At 28.1% G+C, this 21071-nt stretch overlaps 1 protein-coding gene across 1 annotated transcript in view; it reads right to left on the minus strand.

Moving 5' to 3' along the window:
- Positions 1-21071, minus strand: part of LOC142326199 (uncharacterized) — a 62967-nt gene that overhangs the window by 12264 nt on the left and 29632 nt on the right. The window contains exons 6-9 of the mRNA XM_075368483.1: positions 14378-14566; positions 7288-7403; positions 4741-4867; positions 3196-3399 (exon numbers count right to left, since the gene is read on the minus strand). Coding sequence (XP_075224598.1) covers positions 3196-3399; positions 4741-4867; positions 7288-7403; positions 14378-14566 — 636 coding nt within the window. The remainder of the gene's footprint in view (positions 1-3195; positions 3400-4740; positions 4868-7287; positions 7404-14377; positions 14567-21071) is intronic.

Below are 21071 nucleotides of genomic sequence, written 5' to 3' on the forward strand. Positions count from 1 at the left end.
TATTTTTGAAAAATCTAAAATAACAGCTACAATGTTTTGAATTTTAATTATTTAACAACCAATGTAAGAAAGTAATGGTTTAAACTGAATGTTAAGCATTTTATTTTGAACAAAATACTAGATTGGTTTTCCAAATTGGATTTCAAACAGTGAAGCTGTAATGTAAAACGTAAGCAAGTCCGGGCTCAAAATTGCAAAATAATGTCTTCAGTATTTTTTATCTCCACTAAAACAATATTAGTTAATACCACTCAAATAATTGATAATTAACAAACATAACCAAACCAGAAAAACTTTTTAACACAATATATTTAATAACTATTAAAAAATAAAATGTGTGTTTTGTGTGAGTGTGTGTGTATATATATATATATATATATATATGTGTGTGTGTGTGTGTGTGTGTGAACAAATATTTCATCATTCAATTAAAAAAATGAATGATTATCTTAATAATAAAATTAAATTGAAGTAGATGTACAATGTGCCTCCCCATTTACATCAACCACTTGGTCCACCTGACCATTGAAGCTTTAAAAGATTTCAAATATTCCAGTAATAGAACAATTTCTTGAAAACAATTAATTATTTTATCTCTCAATTTATGTAACGTGTTTATTGGTGTGGAACAACACGCTCTACTGATAAAAGTACAATAAATCTGAAATGAGTGGGGTCATCAAAAAATTGAACTACCAAACCTAACATGAAAACAATTATTCAGCAATGCCAACATTTACTGAAAAATATGCAGGACCATTGTGAATGAAACATATCTATATGTGCTAGAAGAATCCTCTTCCATTTTTTCTAAAATCTATTCCTCTAATTGGGTATGGAGACAGACGTTGGTCTACCACAATCTGTTGTCAACAGCTCAAAGGTAATGATTTAACACAACTGCTAGTGGACTTCATGAACATTGTACATCTGAGAATAAGCTTTACACTAAAGATGGTGGACTGCTTCTGCCATAGATCCATTTGTTGTTTTGTACATCAAATGCGTGATGTCAACAATTTTACAGTTTTTTAATAGTTATGACAAATCTCATACAAAAGTAATGACAAGTTTTTCAAAAACAATCACAATACTTGCAGTACATGCTACAATATCATAACATGTTACTGATTATTCATAACCCATTGTTATAATTATTCATTATACTCTGTTCAAAACTGACACTTTATTTCATTATTCTGAAATTTGAGCATAAGCTAACACTAACATTTTCCATTATAACTTGGGTGTCTGAAGCCAGATTTTAAAAAAAACTAGCAGTTGCTTTTTATTATTAGAAGTTCTTGAGCTATCATAGAATGAAAAATTAATCGGACACATTTTGAAATTTATGATAATAAAATATTGATATTTCTTTGTTTTGTAGAGAATATTAGTTAAAAGAGATTACAAATTTTCATACAAATAGCTCAATCCATTGTGGAGAAAAAGATTTCTATTTTAAAAATATAAAACAGGAATTTCTGAACCTATGTTTAAAAGAGCTTTTTTCTTATAGGAACATTAACAAAATTTTGGATGACTTTTTTATAAATATACATCTTGTATATTAGAAACAAAAAGAAGAGAAGTATCAAAGTATACTTATATTAACTAAAAAGATGTTAGATTACATATAGTATTGTGGAATTGTTTCTGAAAAATAACAATAAACAGAATACTTTTCAATGTAAATAAAACATTTCTAAAAACATGGGACAGTTTTCAGTTTTTTCCTTCAACAAAAACCCTCTGATTCTGGTACAGGTATTGAACACAGAAGGAAAAAAGTGATATCAAATCTCCCAAATAAAATTATAAACAATCTTGCATCAGTACACACCATTATTATATGCTAATGCATTTCCTAAATATTAGAGTTACATCTTTTTATTCTGAAACTACTAGCAGTATCACAAAATCATATTATTGTTTCATTAGATTACAGCATGCAGCAAAATAGTATTTTTAACAATTAAGCCTAACAATCGTACAAATTAAAATTACTGACTAATACCTAAAGACAACACTTGAGGAAATGTAGTGGACCAAATTATCAATGCACGGATTTTTTTCCAGTTATCTTAATACGATGCACAATCTCTATACGCTTTGAAATTGTTTAACTCTTCATCCATAATAAAGTGATATATTTCTACAAACTTTTATAACATTCTGAAGAAAATATAGGACAGGATAACAAAATAGAGACGATAAATCATAGCAGTATTGAAGGAAAATAAAATTTACCTTTTTCATTTTTAATAAGCTTCTGAGGAATAATGAAAAATGATAAATCTTTAAATAAATTCTTCAATCATTATGTGTGAAACATTGTTCAGTGGATCAACAGTGAAGCAACATCATTTATATACATATAAGATTTGCATGTTTGCAGTTCAACAAGGATAATGAAATAGCATACATAAACATTTTTATAAATAAAAATTAATTACATAATAGAAACTAATACATACTGAATTAACAGTAAAACAACAATTTAAAAATCAACATTTCACTTAATGCAAGAATTATTCACTTTTAGAGTTTACAAAAAGAACTACTTTACAGTTTATAAATGAATAGAAATAATGTCACTATTACTTCTGTCCACAACAAACTCACCAAACAAATTCTTGTTTTCAACAACTGTCCAAAATGGAATATTCATGCACTCTTCCCTCGTTTGTTACTGCACACTCACTCAAAATGTTCTTGTACACTAGACTGAATTTATCACACACTGTACTGAAACTTGTCACTCTGTTGGTCCTAGGCAGTATTTATATTTCCAAGCCTAGTGTCTGATCTGCAGTACCAGTACCTGATCCTCCTTTTGTATGGTGAAGTTTAATAATTTGTCCACACCTTGTATGCTTTTCTACAGATATTTTCTAAAAAGAATCCCTTTGTCATTTCATCTCTTTCTTCTTTCTAGAAGTTTCTCTACCAATTACATATACATATATATATATATATATATATATATACATACATACAGTGTGTGTGACATGATTACAACTAAGTCGGTGTAGAATGACTAATGAGTCATGCTACTCATTTCTGCTACTTGTAATGACAAGTAGTAGAAATTCTTCTCAATTTACTCAGATCCTTTTTATTTGACACAAAGAAAAATGTAGTAATAATTCTAGTATAACAAATACATTATTTACATACAAAAGAAATCATTACCTCGGAAATGGATCAAAATAGAAACCAGCCACAGGTCCTGGCGAATCATTTTCAAATATATAATAAAGTTTAACATCTGGATGCCATGTATTGGCTGCTTCAACAGGTTTAATGTGGATACCAAACAGTCTTTCACAAAGCTGTAATAACCCAGAGAAAACTTTATCAAATGGAAAATATTCACGAAGCTCTTCATTTTCAAAACTGTAAATTAGCAAATAAAAGTTAAAATATTATTACATGTAACAATTAAATATAATTTTTCAACAATAAAATAAGTAATGTATTCAATATAATAACTATTTCACAGCATATAACCACTCTTACACCATAAAAATGCCAAAGAAAAATTAAACACACTCCTAGCGGTATCGAATTGAGAATTCTAATATATCCAAACAACCGACAATCATACAAATTTGTCAGCATTTCAGGAAAAATTAACAAAATGCATAAAGAAGACTAACAAAATAAACACTGATAAAATAATCCAAATACATCATTTCACAGAAATAGGACACAAATAAAGAAATTCACCATAACATGCAAATTTTTTTGTTTAGTTAGGAATCAGCGAAAATCGTTGTAAGAAACCTGACAGAGATATAGATCACTCCAGAAACTGATAGCCATTCTCAAGATAAAGCATCTTATGCTGGCATAAGCCTGAGATTACTAATAAAATTAAAGAATGAAGTAATTTTCTGTTGCTTTATTCACTGATTAAGCATACTGTTGCACATAGGCTTGCCAAGGCTATGAAAATACAAGTGAGTTCAGTTCTACAAGTGACATTATTACTCTGTTTACCAACAGAATGGCTGACAAGTGTATACTATTTCTTACTAAGAAAGTTAAAATGACTAGGGACACTTGAACCACAGGTCCTTTACACGAATCGCAGCCATAATGAAATTTACAACTGCACAAAATTTGACACAACACATTCATGAACAAACACAATAGAAATCAAATATATTATTGAACTAAATATTAAAGGTACTTCCTAACCCCTTTTAAGATTTTGAAAACCATTAACAACACTGCTACTGGTAACTGTAACAAAAAAGAGCTGCATAATTAGCTCTCAATAGATCTTCCAGGAAGTAAATTCTTCTTCTGGAAAAATTTCATCATTTTTGCAAGTATGATTATGTTTCATCATGTTAATTAATGAAAGAAACATTTTTATCTAAATATGTTATTACCTAGTATAACAACATACCCAGAAGGCATTAGCATTGTTTTTTCTCATCTCTGACAACTCTGTACTACAGTAACAAACTTATTACACATGAGGGGAAAGGAATTCTAAATCCTATAACAAAATTATTTTCCAAATATAAAAAAATATTAATTTTTCTAAAAAATTAATGTTAACCTTTTAGTAACAAGATTATCCACAGTATTTAATTCTCAACAAAAATTATATGAATTTTGGTTGTGATGAAAAGTACGGACTTTAATACATGTCTCAAACTTGGTACATAAATACATAATTATAATGGAAAAAACAGAAAAATATTATAGATTGTTTACACTTACTTATAAAGTACTTTTTTTTGTTTTCTAGACCAATAAGGAATGTCTGAAATCTGAAGTTTTTGATTAAAACCATTTTTATCAGCAAATTCCTGCAACTGTTCAATTTCTTTTAAATAGACTGGCCATGCTGAAAACAAAGGTAAATAACTATTAATTTAGAAATATCTCATTATTAAAAACTTACTATCTATTAAGTTCCACACAGCAACTATTGTAAGCAACTGGCCAAAAAATAGGATAGCCATTCCGAAAACTAACAACCATCCCTTAACAAACTTACCAAGAATTATATAAAGGGGAATGATTCCCCAAGTTATCTTCGTTGCATCAAATACATCTTATCCATCATCATTTAAAGCCCAGTGAAATTCTAATATCAGTCTCTGTAAATAACTCTTTCACTCTGTTTATAACAGAAGAACTTCCTGTTTTGTACTGAAACTGCCACCCTAATATAAGGTAACTCTGACTGGTACCTCTTGAACCACAGGTGTCACAAATATGTATTATAAACACAAGAAAGACTGAAATAGATAGTGTTAAACAACAGATTAATGTATAGAGGCTACATTAATTAACCAACTACAAGTATACTTACAATTAACCTTGTACAATGGTACAAGGCTTACATCTTGTGTACATGCTTAATTATGATTTTATCACAGCAGAGTATTGTTAGCAAACACAGAATACTAGAAAATATTGTTAAACACAACAAATTACATGGATAACTTATTCCAAAGAAGAACACATTTATTTTTAATTTAATTAAAAATCCTTCACAATAAATTAATAATCAATAATAACTAACATAATACCATCTATGAATAATAACTGGCACAGTTTTTCACATCGCAAGATTTCTGTTATATCCCTACTACACTTTGCTTGCTTATTGCAAATTGAAATATATAAATATCAAAAAGACAGAAACAAAATTTTCTGTGAAGTAGGGTTCTTAAAGTTTAGGAAAAACCATTTTCTTAAAAGTTAAATGAACGCTGAGATATTTATGAATACATATTGTACAATAGTGCAGGACATATTTATAGATTTATGTGATACATTTATATTCCATTTCAGTTTCTAAAGAAAACAAATTAATTTTGAATCCTTGAAATTATGTCTGAATACTACGTACTTCAAAAAATAAAGTAATGTTAAGTATTACTTAATGTTTTATTCAGTAGCCCATAAAATATAAAGCATAACTTTACCAAAGGCACCAATAAATGCTTTGTAATGGTACAAACTAAAACAGATATCTTAGTTATATATAATTTTAATAAGAATGACAATTACATTTACCAAAACAGCTACTACAGTTTTGTATAATTCATCTGGAACGGTAACATAAATTAATTATTGAAAAATGTTTATTATATAGAATAATGTTTTAAATTAATTAATTTTGCTTTGACTCCAGTGAGTCATGGATAAATAATCAAATCATTACATTTTTACATTCTCATGTCATTGTAATGATATGTTTGTAATGTCACCGTTTGCACAAAATAAAGAAATCAATTCAGAGATTGAAGAATCAGGATTCATTTTTTGACTATTTTAAACCAATACTTAAAAAGTAAATATTGGCAACAAATTTTCTAATACAGTCTAAATCTTTATTTACATATAAATTGGATATCAAAATACCAAATATTATATATATACAATTTGCAAATGTGCGAACATAGTGTAGATAAAATAGAATAGAAATGATCAATTATAAAGGAAGTAAACAAAAATAATAGCAATAATTTCAACAACAATAATTCTTAGAATTAGCTCATTCTGCAACAACAAATGAATAGTTAGCTTATAAAACAAGTTAACATTTTTAAAATTAGGCAGTGACTGTACTATCTTCATGTGTGCTACACCAGCAATAGATAAACTTAAATATTTTAAACATATTTCTTGTTTCTTTGATTTCACACTTTTTTCATCCATTTTAAGACACAATGACATTTTTTAATTTGTTATAAAACTAATTACTGCCATTCAAAGGTCACTTTTACATAAATATAGCAGATTTTAACAATTATTATTAAATGCTCACTGACACTGAGATAATTACCGAAACAAGATGAGAGTAAAAAGATAAAAAGTACATATTTTAACTAAACATTAAAAGAACTATTTTTGTCAGAATTACAGATCTCAGAATTTGCACATATTAAAAAAAAAACATTTCCTAAGTATTTCTGCGAATGTAAATGATGTTTTTCTTGCAGTTTAATACTGCTTAAAAAATAAAATAAAATCCCAAATCCTTCATTTGATATATGTTAAGTTTTTTCCTAATCATAGGTTACATGTGGTTATAAAACCACAATACTACTAAATACAGGTGCCTTCTTTTGCTAGCCCCTGATTATTTTACAATGCTTGCTTATCAACAATAATCAAAGCATATTTTTCATCTCTAAAAATAGTACTCTAAAAAGACAATTCCTTCATATTAATCATTAAAATTGCAAAATTTCAAATAAAATAATTTTTGTTATGAGGGAAAAATAATGAAAATTAAGATGAAACACTCACCACTCTGCCTTAAAGATTCTAAAACTGCTAAAGTATTTTCTAAGGAACCTGCCATCTTAGTTTCCATTGACATTGATGCATAATTTGGATATCCCAGAAGTTCTGCCTGCTGTGCCCTTATAGAAAATATAGACGATTATGATTATGCATAAAACATATATTTTATCTTTACTGTAAAAGTATAGCACACGCACGTGTGTGTGTGTGTATATATGGGCAAACATGTATCTACATAATAAGTTAATCAGCAGTTTAATTTTCATCAACCATCTTCAAGCTAAAACACACTTGATACCCAACTAGAAGAGTTAATATTAATGATTTTTAGAAACTCCTAAATATTAGCACCTTTATTTTACATTTAAATATACAAATAAAAAATACAAACAAACAGATGTATCAGCTTATATTCTTTCACATGCTATAAAAAACACTTCATATATTAAATATCTTTAACACATGTCTCCACTGAACTTTTAAATTCCTCAGATAAAATCTTCATAGACAAGAAAATATTTGTATTTAAACATTTTCATCCTATGTGGGAAATAGTGACAAGTAGCAAATATTTTTTGCTTATGTCAGAATGAATTTTTTCTTTGCCTACTTTGATTAATAGTAGATCCAACAAACATTGTTTTGAATGAAATTGTAAATTTAATTAAAATTGGATAACACTAATGAAAATAGCCACTACTAAAAAAATATCTCCTGTAATAAAAATAAAATAACGTAAAATATAATATATAATATCAATCCTTGTTTGTAAGAGTGAAGTATATATAACTGGGACCTAGGAACCTGGTTTTTGTTTTAATTTACATTAATTAAATATAACAAGAGTTAAATAACAGGCATATACTTCATCAAAACTTTTAGCTTAAAAAAAAAATTGAGAAAAATAAAAGAAAAAACTGTTATGACAGTTAACAGCAATTACAATGAAATTTTATTTTAAATGATAACAAATGAGAAGTGAAAGAATTCACAAATCTGGATAGTATAATCTCTAGAAAAAACAAATCAAATAAAGATATAATGAGTAACATCAAAAAGGGACCAAATTTTACCATTAAGGGCTAGTCAGATACCCCCTATAAGTGAAACAAACTATGTTACTTACAGTTGGAAATATTAATACTATAAAAAAAGTTACAAACTCAAGAGGTTAAAATGGAATTCCTTAGAAATATTGTTAGCAAAATAAGGCAACCCAAAATCAACAAAAAAAAGTCATAACAGAACAGACAATACAACTGGAATAATTGGAAACTAAATTTAGATTTTGTTATTGAAAAAAAAATAAATAAATAATGGAAATCCTATTTCTTACGTAGCAATAAAAATAAATCTGGAGAAAGAAACAAAATTCCATCTTGTAATAGAAAATAATAAATTTTGTAAAATTAATTGAACATTTTTTTGCTTACAGCTTTTTTTTTAGTAATTTGCATTGAGTACTTTGATGACAATATCTACTTCTTTAAAACAGATCTTTTTGAAAAGAGTAAGTTTAAAAACAGTTCAATTTGGACATAAGCTATTTTTAATAAAATGTAAAACGATAAAATATTAAATATAAAATTTACAACGGGAAAAAAAGAACTTATAGTCCATCTTAGGAAATGGTGCAGAAGATATAAGAATTTAGCATGTATGAATAATATTTCATTAGTTTAGACTGAATCATTTTGTCACTCTAGCGAGCAAATATAATAATTGCTTTAAGTGTATAATAATCTACTGTAAGCTATCATTTGTCTGGTGCTATGACATCCCAATAATAAGCAATTAAAAATTTTGTTGAGTGCTTTTTGATGTTTAATAATGATAAAATTATTTGTAATGGTTCAGTTCAGTCAAAAAGTACTTTAATCTATGTTGTTCCATAAATTGAAATGTTCCATAAATATATTTTTATTGTTTATTTTTATAATACTAGATCATGGATACTGGTGTTCTTTGGTGGTTGAATTTCAATTAACCACACATCTCAGGAATGGTCGAATTGAGGCTGTACAATACTACACTTCATCTACACTAATACATATCATCCTCATTCATCCTCTGAAGTAATATCTGAACGGTAATTCCAAGAGGCTAAACAGGAAAAAGAAAGAAAGTTTATTTTTATAATAATTTTATTCAGTGTTATTTTCATTAATTTTAATTTATCCTGTGTTTTTGTGCCAATCAGGTTTTAACAATGATTAACAATTCTGCCGATAAACATAAGCCAGGAAAATCCTTACATAGCTCCAAAAAAAAAGAAAATATCAGCAACATATATATAAACTTAAAACAAGATAACCCTGAAACTACAGTCAGAGACATTGCTCAGAAAGCTAGTACTGCAACAGTTGTTAGTGAAAGAATACTTTTTAATAAAGAAATGTAAAATTGATGGTAAACATGTTAACCCTGAAAGACTCCAAAGTAAATGAAAACAATTGAAAAGATGGACAACTTTACTAAAACCACTATCAGAAAAAAGATTCATTGGTTTTATTTCAATAACAAGCTTCCTAACTTGAACAAAATACTAAATGCCATGAATACTGATTCTGAACTGCCAAATTTTTCTAGTGCGTTAATCGTGTTTTAAAATCAACGAATTCCCGTTTCATGTCCAGAAAAAATAATTCTTTATTGACTGAACACGAGAGTAGAGAATTACTTCATGGTGTAGAAAATATTTAAGAGAAATTAAGTGATTTTGTGAAGAGGGTAAAACAATTTATTATCTACATGAAATTTGGGTTAATGCAGGACATGTACGGGAAAAGGTATGAGTGAATAAAGAAATAAAGAGCGCAAAAGAAACTTTTATGAAAGCTTTGTCAAAGCAAGTGAAAAGGTAAACAATGTAAAGGTAAACGAAGTGAAAATAGGTTTTTGAATGGTACTTTATGCATATCCCAAATCTGAAGAATATCACGATAAAATGAATGGTGACAATTTTATGCAGTGGTTTAAAAAACTGTTGAAATTGTCGCTGAAGGATCTGTGATAGTAATGGTTAATGCGTCGTACTATTGGCTAAAAATTGAAAAAATTCCGAACACTTCAATCCAAAAATCAGAAACTGCAAAATGGATAAAGTCAAAGAAAATTGTGTACACTGAAGACATGTTAAAAATGGTACTTAGATTACTAAAATCAGTTAAAAATAAATTCATTATAAAGTAGATTAAATTGTAAAATTAAGTATTGTTATTATGTCTTCCTCCATACCATTGCAATTTTAACCAGATAGAATCGATATGGGCATAGTCGAAGTCTACATTAGGAATAATAACACAACATTAGATGAAGCAAAAAATCTATTTATAGACAGCGTAGATGCAAATGTTTAGAAAAATTATATTCAACATGTAATTAAAGAAGAAAAAGATCATGGAAGCAGACAGTTTGTGAGAAAATATTATTGAAGATATTGTGATAAATTTGGGAAACGATGATAGTTCAACAGACAGTAGCTTATTGGTATTGAAGAAATATGATGAGGTAACAAATATTTTTTTCCGCTTTACTTGATGAGATTTTAATATAATAGTAATGTACTTTCTTAAAATTTTTATTTATAAGATAAAAATATATAATTTTATCATAATTTTTGTATTATAAGTTATTTTTAATTCATTTTTATGTTAAAAGTAATAAGTGTTTTTTTCTTGGATGGACTATGGTAAGTTAAATTAAATTAGAATTTTCATACTGTTATGTCTTGGTTTGCTGCATGCTTTTGTGAAACAAAATATAGATAATAATAGATCTCTAATAATAACATTAGAAAATAATATTACTGATAACTTTATCAATGTAGTCTTTAGAAAAGAAAATAATACACATTATGAAAAACACACATATTCCTTAAAACTAATAAATATGCATTAGATTTAACAAAGGAAGGAATTAACACATCCATTTCAGCCGATCCATTCAAGCTTCTTCACTTCATATCCAACAAACCACGTTTTAAAATATGAATGCACACTGTGAGAAAGGCTACTACTGATATGTTTTTGTTATCTTATTATAGATGTACAAGTTATTCTAAAAGGTAATTAACACCGTTTTTACATAGAAAACAAAACTCTGGATCGGCACTTACCAGTGGCCACAGTTGAACAAGAAAGAAACTGACAATTTTCAATTTTTTTTTTTTCAAAAAAAAAGAAAAGTTGATTTCAAATGATATATAAAAAGAATACTTGATTCCAAATTGAGACAATTTAGGTGTTGATACGAACAGTCTAATGATGTAGATGTTAAAAATTTTGATGATTATATGAAAAGAAATCCATCTTTTTTAAAGATTGTACTTCGCTAAAGGAGATAAGACTGGCATAAAGGACATTGGACTTGTCCATCATTCTTAAAAAGTATGTTAAGCATATTATATATATATATATATATATATATATATATATATATATATATATATATATATATAAGTATGTAAGCATATTCTAGGACTTGCTATAAGGTTTAAGTACGTAAATCTGCAGCCAGGGCAAAAAATCTGAAAATTGGAGGAAAAGAAGACATGGTCAACCATGTATAGCGAAGAAACCCTTAATATACAATAATTAAATTTTTAAAATCCTACTAACAAAATTTATCTTTTATTAGTCATTCAGGTTGTGTTTACAAACTAAGCTGAACTTTTATTAATAAGTAAAATGTTGATTTCATTACAAGAATATCTTGTTTTTTATTACTTTTTATACTTAATTATTTTAAATTAGTACAATGCAAAAAATGTAAAATGTCATTCCACTTGCAATATTTTTGTGTTTCTGCTAATATAATGCACAAAACAAAAAATACTACTTGCAAAATAGCAGCTTTAATGGTCATCATTATGATTAGTATAAAGCATAAAACCTAAATATTACTGCACAAAATATTAAATTTAATGCTTCAAGTGGATAAAATAATGCACAATTAAACACTAACCAATTAAATATTTTCAACTGCAAAGACATTTACTATCTCAATTATTAAAATAAAATGAATTATTCTATTGCTATTTTAATCTGCTGCTAGTTAATGAAATTACTGTTTTGGGATCATATTTAAATGTATTCAAAATAATAAATTTTTGAATAATTTACAATAGATTTAATATTTCTCTAAGCCAATCATAATTTTCACATTTGACTTGTTCATTCATTTTATTTTCATCGCTGTTTATGTTATGTGTATTTTTTTAATTCTGAGGAACTAAAAAAACTAAACCTCCTCATTATTAATTTCTAAAAGTAACATTTTTTTTGGATTAAAAATATGTGCTTATCAGCACAATTCATTTTTTGTTTATTATATTTATGGTTATAAATGGTTTGATAACGTTTTATAAACTTTCTTTCCATTTATCTTTCTTATGTGGACTTATTTTTAATTTTGCTCTTTGTATTCTACTTTATAGATATCTGCTTTATTATAAATATTAGAATTAGATTTATTGTTATTAATTATTTCATTAGTTACTATTAGTTTTAAAAGTAACTTTATAGTTACTTAAATATCTTTTAAAAATATATTTAAGATTATAATTTAAAGAAATATAAACAGTATTACTTTGTTTTTTTTTTAATGTTGTTAATTTTATTTTATCTGTATATGTAAATTTGCATTAATTCTTTCTGTTACAACTCCTAGTGTGATTTATTTTATTAAATTTAGATTTTCATTTATCTTAGGTTATTATAACTTGGTGATAAAATACTGAGCATGTGTAAAGTACTGATTACATGTATTGTTTTCTATTTGATTGTGTTTTGTTTTCCAGCATAATTATATTTTTATATTATATCTAATATTTCAAGGAATAAAAATAATTTTTAATGCACTTAAGCTATTTTCTTTTCTTTTTTAAAAATTATTATTATTAATATAATTCTAATCTTTTGTTTACAATAAAAAGAGGTATGGAAATTAATTCAAGATCATATCCAAACCAAATCTTATAATTAAGGAAATTTATAAAACTGATTTTACACATTTATTTTAGAAAGGATGTGATTAATTTGCAGTTGTAATTTAAATTAAACAAAATTTTAAAGCCTCCTGCTTATCATAAGACTCACTCGCTTACCTTAATTGAAATAAATTTTATATTATTCTATGGTAATGAATTTATGTGAAATTTCTATAAACTAATTGCACCATAGTGGTGAAACTTCAAGCTGTCCTAGTTTAAGGATTTAAAATATTAAAACAAAAAAAAATTTTATTTCATAATTGAATAAACTCAATAATAGTTAATCTAAATTTTCACATAACAAATTATAAATAATAACCAATACTATTACTAGGTAATCATACAAACGAACTTAAAATTTATGAAATTCCTTTTGAACAATCAGCACAAAGTAGACTGCAATGAATCAATAACTGAAATCAAGAATATGCCACTCAAAGAATGTGTGAAATAGTCTGCCTCAAAGAACTACTCAATGGTATTAACATAATTTATTATTCCACAATTTTTTTCACAGGCAGTTCAAATATTATATGTATAAAATTACACTATCATACAAAATAAACGTAAACTACTGAAACTTTAAACACTGCTAAAATGATGAATTTCATATAATGTCTCAAAGAGTTAAAATCCAATGAGTTGATAGAATTCCAGTACCCATCACACAGCTGATATTTCTGAAACCTATACTTTTGAACCCCATTCGTATTACAAAAATTAGGTATAGTTTTGGATTTTTTGTCTATTTTCCAAAGGGATTAAAAATACATTTAATTTAACATTTTTTTTTTACAATTTTATAGATTTTATCTTTTATCTTTAGAATTCAAAAATTATAAAAGGTAGATAGATGATGGCTAATTATAGATGGCAGGAGGAAAATAATGTTTAAACAGGGAAAAGCCTAGAGAAGCAGCTGCAACATAGGTAAAGCTCTGTTTGGACCCTGCACTTGAAAGAGTTACTATTATACATAAAACTTATAAATAAATAACAATAAAAAAGCTTGCTTATTTATAGGTGTAACAGTATTATTTAACTAAGAAATAAGGAGATACTAAAATACTGCATCAAATATAAACTTTTAATTAATAGTACCTTAAAAGACGTATTTTCTCTAAACTTGTACTATTTTGAAGTGCTGAATCCTCTAACACAGGTGAAGCAACTTTGTTTCTATAGCACCACAGTTTATTTCTTAACTTATGATCTGGACAATATTCCAAGAATTTATCACTGATAGATCGATCAACTGGTACAATCCATGGACCAAGAGATGGGTCATCACTGAAACAAACAATAACTGAAAAGCGATGTATTTTATTAAATTAATTTTCAGAAAATTGCAAATCAATAGTAGTTTTGTAATTTCTTATTCTAGCTTCACAAAATAAAATTACATACATTAGAAAAAAAAAACCATTTCAGAACAAATTTAATAATACTGATATTTAGTGCAAAGTACAATTTATATTGGTGGTAAAAAAGCAAACAATCATAACACTAATACAAATTTAACATAAATATCTTCAATCAGACATTCTCTTACATAAGGCATATCCTGAGAGTAAGTATTGCAAATATGTGCTGTGCTGCACTGGTCCCAGCATTCCAGCAATTTCTTGAATGCAGCCTTTTGTAAGTGAGTCAACAAAAACCTGCAGTTTGTGCTGTTAAAGCTGCAACTTTCAGCTGCATTGTCACCTTTAAGGGAAATGAAAAAGTCCGCATGAGCTAAATCCGGTGAGTAATGGGAGTGTAGAAGCGATAACATGTCATTCTTTCAAGAAAATTACAAACAAGGAGGCTTAATGACAGGGTGCAATGTCACCACGGAGAATTCAGTTCTTCGTGCACCATATCCAGTCACTTTTATAGAATGTTCTTCCTCAAATGCCTCAGAACTTGGTAATAAAATTGTCTACTGATGGCATGACCTGGCTGTAAATGAATTCACAGTGAATTCATTTCCACATTTAATAAACAATGATAGTGGAAGGACTTCCAGATTGCTTGTCCTCCTGCAATGTTCTTTCGCTTTTGAAACGTGCGTGCTTATCAAAATATTGTGTGCAACCCATTATCTCATCGCTGTAGTAAGCTTGCAGAAGCAACTTGAATATCCATATAGTCGATTTTCTAGCTCATTGCAAAATTTCACAATGCCTCTTTGTACCAAATTCTTATTTATAGTACAATGAAATCTCCTTATTCGTGCTTCACGTATTCGCGATTTTGTTATTTGCAGTGCAATATTTTGTACCGCTTTCCTATATCCGCTTCCTATATTCGTTTTGTAAAACTTTCCTATATTTACGGCTAAAATTTTCAATATTCATGTACATTACATTATGTAGCGACATTAAAAAATAAAAATATTAAAAGATTTAATGGCACAGGTAGAGTATGAACATGAAGAGGTAGAAGATATAATCCCTGGAAAACAGTTAATGTCAAAACACTTACCAAAAGCATTAAACTATCCCATGATCTTATCCAGTTTTTTTATAGATGCTGATCCACCTTTGAATAGAAACTTAATCTTAAGTGCAAAATTGAAAATGCCATGCAAGAATACACAGAACTTCACACAGATTTAAAAAAAAAGAGCAAGACAAGGAAAAATTACAATTTTTTGTAAATGCAGTCTGAAATACTTTAGTTAGTTTTGTAAATTTCCTTTACAGTAATTTTACTTTTAGTATAAATAGTACTGTAGTGCTTGTACAGCACTTCATTTGAATATGTAATACTGTTTTCTAATACAGTACATACTGTAGAAAGTTTTTAAATCAAACAGTTCAGTTAAGTGCTTATGAGTAAATTAAGAAATATACTATTTGTTAAATATTTTCTGTGTAGTGTACCTATGTCCTGCACTGAACCAGTGCTTATAATTGATGTTGCCTCTGTGTTTCATCAATAATATCGCCCTAAGTACACATGATTTTTTTAAATTATTTTACGTAGAACCTAACCATTCTTTCTTAAATGAGTATTAGTTTCATTCTATATTTGCGATTTTCTGTATGTGCAGCAATTTTACAGTCTCGAACCCCCGCGAATAAGGAGATTTTACAGTATAATCACAGACTATCACGTGCATCTAATCACAAAAACACTAGTTTAACAACTTCCAATACAAATACAGAAATGTCACTTGGAAAACTGTATTGTAAAGTTTAGAGGTTAGGCTTACTGCTTGTGTAATCCTGTGTTGTCATCTGCTGGCACATTACAGGTAGTCTGAGAACGTTATGATACACCTTGTTATTTAATTTGGGTGCATAGTAATATTACAACACCAAATTGATTATGACTCATTACAGTTATGTAGTACACTATTCACAGTCAGATTAAAAGAACACCCTGCTGACTGAATGCAACCATTTCAAGATCCATTTCTGTACATGAAGATACTAGGGCCAATGAAATTCATTGTCAGAGAGGCAAAGTATTGTAAAGATAAGAAACAGTAAGCAAGCATATAAATAACTTAGGACAATCTTTGTATTTTCAGAGGGATTAAAAGAACCAGTTTTACTTTAAACACACTTCATTAGGCTTATTTCATACTACTGGAACTATTGCACAGGGCCTGACCTACATCAACAGAACCCACAACGGGAATAATGAAATTATGGATATGAAGGACAGGTGGATGGTGATAAAGGTTTTCTATTTATGGAGGAACTGCAGTACAAGACAAACAACCCAAAGGCCTTCCAAAGGAGTAAGCATTCATCTATCCACAATCCCTTGAGAGATGAAGGGAGTAGTTTTCCCAAGTTGGGAGAAGCAAATTACTTTTCCTATTATTTTGTGTTGTTCTGATTTAATATAAGCTGCAAAAAATATTGCTTTCTTAAAAAAAAATTAATATAGAAATAAAAATTAACCATATAAATTAAGGTTTCCTGAACACAAGTTATAAGGCATATTTACATAGGTACTTACTATAACCATTCAACCATGCCTCTGCTGGAAGGTATGCTGATATAAATATAGATTCAATAGAATAATGTATTATACTGAAAGAACAATTAGTAAGTAGATTAATACGAAAGAAAAGATAATTGAAGTGCAAATCAATAGAAAGACATCACAGTTATAAGCCAATATGTCAATATATTCAGCAGAAGATAAAAATAAATGCAGAAATATATGATTTAGTCAAGAATGTAAAATCTAATAACATTGATGGGAGTCTGGAACACCACTATAAGTGAATAATAAGAAGGCAGAAGAGTTAGGGATTGTGGATTAGACAAAAGAAAAGCTTTAAGAACTTTGTACCAAACAATAAACTCCTAATATCCATATTAAAAATTAAAAAAAAAAAAGATGAAGAGGATTTAAGAAAATTTCATGTAGACAATAAATTATATTATTTATCCAGACACTTTGAGCAAGATATACCCAGTAGCTGTCATTAATATTGACTATCATTTAGTAGTTTTATATTGCAAAAGTTGTAAGAAGAAGAGTTAATATACATTAGTCATCAACATAAACTATAATACAGAATAAACCACTTATTAAGAATAATCAAGTTAGAATACATCAATTGAAATAAGTCTAGTTCCAGTTCTTACATATTATATTCAGTCTACATTGTTAATTACAACATATAATAAAAAGTAAAATACAGATATGATTTCCAGTTATTAATGTAATAATAAAAACATTTAATAATATTAGAGCATACAATTTAAATAAAATATTTAAAGATAAATATATATCAATAAAATCTTAACCTACAATAAAAAAAAATATATATGAAACGAAAAATATAATGGTCAATAAATATTAAAACATATCAATCTAAATATATTACAAAATAGAAATTCAAAATGAAAATTTTCAACCAGCAAAAAATAATAAATTCAGAAAATAATTTTAAACACTTAAACAACAATGATAAACAAAAATAAAAGGTGTGATTGGAAGTTTTATGACAGATGCAGCCACTGCTCAATATGAGGGGCTAGGTTTGCTCGCGGGAGTGTAAGGGGAAGCTTGTTTTGTCCTTGAATCTTGCTGAAAAGATCACCATGATGTCTGTTCAGTAGATAGTGGCATTCAGGTGAGTGAAGATGTGTTTTTTGGTTCTCAGTTCATTGATTTCACAAAATGATGAGAAAACATAACAAGTCTGTGTCAAATTTTGTTTGAAAACCAGGAAATCAGCTTTTATTTTACGAAATTTATGAACTCCTAAAACAAGTTTTCAGGGATAAATGTCTAAGCCAGCAAAATATTTCTATCTGGTTTAAAACAGATAAAAGAGGGTCAGGAATCAGTCAAAGATGACCCCCTCTGTCCAGCTGGCCATCCACTTCACAAACCAATGAAAATATTATGTAAGTTCATGATTTATTGTGAAATCCAAAAGTTCGGATTTCATACCGTAGACTTATAATTAAGTAGATGACTGATAAACTTAATTAAAGTTTCTACGTGGTTCAGTCACTTTTAACTGAACATGTGTCAAATGTCTGCAAAATTCATTTTAAAATTGTTGTCCGACCAGCAGAAACAACACAAACTTGTGTCCTAAGAACTGATTAATGGGACCAAAACTGACCTAGATTTATAAATATCATGGGGTTTATGGATGGGTTATCCCAAAAACAAAGACACATTCATTGCAGTGTGTTGGTAAAAGTTTGCCATGATGAAAAAAAGGGTGACAAAATCAGTCGAATATCAAGACAACATTGGTGGTTTTCTTTGATTCTATGGATATTGTGGATCATGCATTGACTATCTGCCTTCTAGGCAGATAGTCAACCTAGAGGCCTTTATAAAAGTGTCCTAAGTATTTTTGCGAAAATGTACAGAAGGAAAGACCTGGCAAAATTATTTTTGACTGTCATCATCCTCCAACACGACAATTCATCATCACTCATTTTGTGTTCTCAACAAGGGAATTTTTGGCCAAATTCCAAATTCCTGTACTTCCACAACCCAGTTATTTGCCTGATTCAGCCCTGCTGACTTCTACCTGTTTCTTAAATTAAAATTTTCGCTGAAAAGGAGCCTATCTGACTCAACTGAAGACATCCAGGCAAATTCAGAGAGGGTTCTAATACCTTTAAGAAAGAAAGTTTCTTCTTGGAATGCTTACAAAAGTGGAAACACCGTTGGAGTTGATGTGTTCAATTAGAAGGGGGCTACTTTGAAGGAGATCAATCACAATAGCCTAAAGCAGTGCCATTTTGAAATTACAAGCCCAGTTATTAAACTTCCAATCATACCTTGTAATAATAATAGATTAAAAAAAGATTTTAAATATATGACAAAATTAAATTCACAGACAATGATAAACCATCAAATAATAAATGAACAAGAAATTTAATCTGCTATAATATAGAAATGGCTGAATTAGAAAGTTGGCTGTGTTAGCCAGATTTTTTTTTAATTTTCAAACTTAGGCTATCAAAACATGAAATCTATGATCAAATGCAAAAAGTGATAAGATATTTTTATTCATTTATTAAGATCTACATAATAAATTAATAAGATCTTTTTTACTATAACAACTACTACTACTACTACTACTACTACTACAATTACTGCGCAGAAGGACATGCATGCACACAATCTTTTTACCTTCATATTCAAATCAAGAAATCAAAATTCTTTTGACTCTCATTAGTCACATTAATATTTTTTTCAGGGATGACAAATGATCTCAAAAGATATCAATCTCTTCTATTGTGTTGATCATTGCAATATGTTACAGTATGAATGTTATTTATAAATAGAAATCTCAAAATGCCAAAAATGTCCCAGAGAGAGTTTTTAAAAAACTGAAGAAATATCTCCTGAGATGAGATGAAGGCATTTATGAGCTTGAAAAAAATACTATAAATCAGTGGTGTTCCTATGACTACACCAGAGTGCAGATACCAACTCTCCACAATGGATTGATATTCTTCATGATCAATCCTCTCAAGTTGAGGAAAATTACAAATTTCTACTGAACAGAATTAATCAGATTGGTAATTCTTCCACTATTCTAGATAACAGAACAATATTCTAGAGTGGACCTAAATAATATTTTACACAAGGATGAAATTGTAGTAATACTATTTAAGTCCCTCTTTACCCATTGCAATAGACCAATATTACAATGCTAATATTAGTCTATTTATGATAATAACGGTTAATTTTAATATTGGTTTACAATAAAAAGTTCTTCTTCATGAATAAGAGATTTATCTTCTTATTCTAAGTTAGCTTCTGATTCAAGAAATTATCTCCTTCAAGTCCTCATAAAAGAAATCTCGGTATCAAGCACAATGCTTAAATCCTTTATTAGAGATACTCTCTTAACCTTATTGATCCTTAGTTTATACTTATATTTCTTCACAAAAGTTCCTAGAATAGGAATCACAGCTGTTTTCCAAATTCAGTTTTACGAGACCAACAATCATCTATTGCAATTTATCAATATCATCATGTAAACAACCATGTTAACTTCTTATGATTGTTATTATTTTATTAAGATGATTAACATGTAAAAATATTTTTAAATTCAAACCAATAGGGAGATCATTGATAAAAACAAAAAATAAAAATGGTTCCATTGACATATACCAGCAACCACTCAAAGAAATTATACAGTTTCTGTAACAAGATGTTATGGGGGATCACATTTAAAGCTTTCTGAAAATCATAACTAATCACAACAACCTGTTTTCAATTTTTAATAACAATGCAATAAATGACATTTCAATCAGGTTGGTAGCAGCAAGGGCTCATCCAGTCCTGAATCCATTTTTGG

The sequence above is a fragment of the Lycorma delicatula genome, chromosome 6 (genome assembly GCF_047948215.1).
Source record: "Lycorma delicatula isolate Av1 chromosome 6, ASM4794821v1, whole genome shotgun sequence".
Lineage (NCBI taxonomy): Eukaryota > Metazoa > Arthropoda > Insecta > Hemiptera > Fulgoridae > Lycorma > Lycorma delicatula.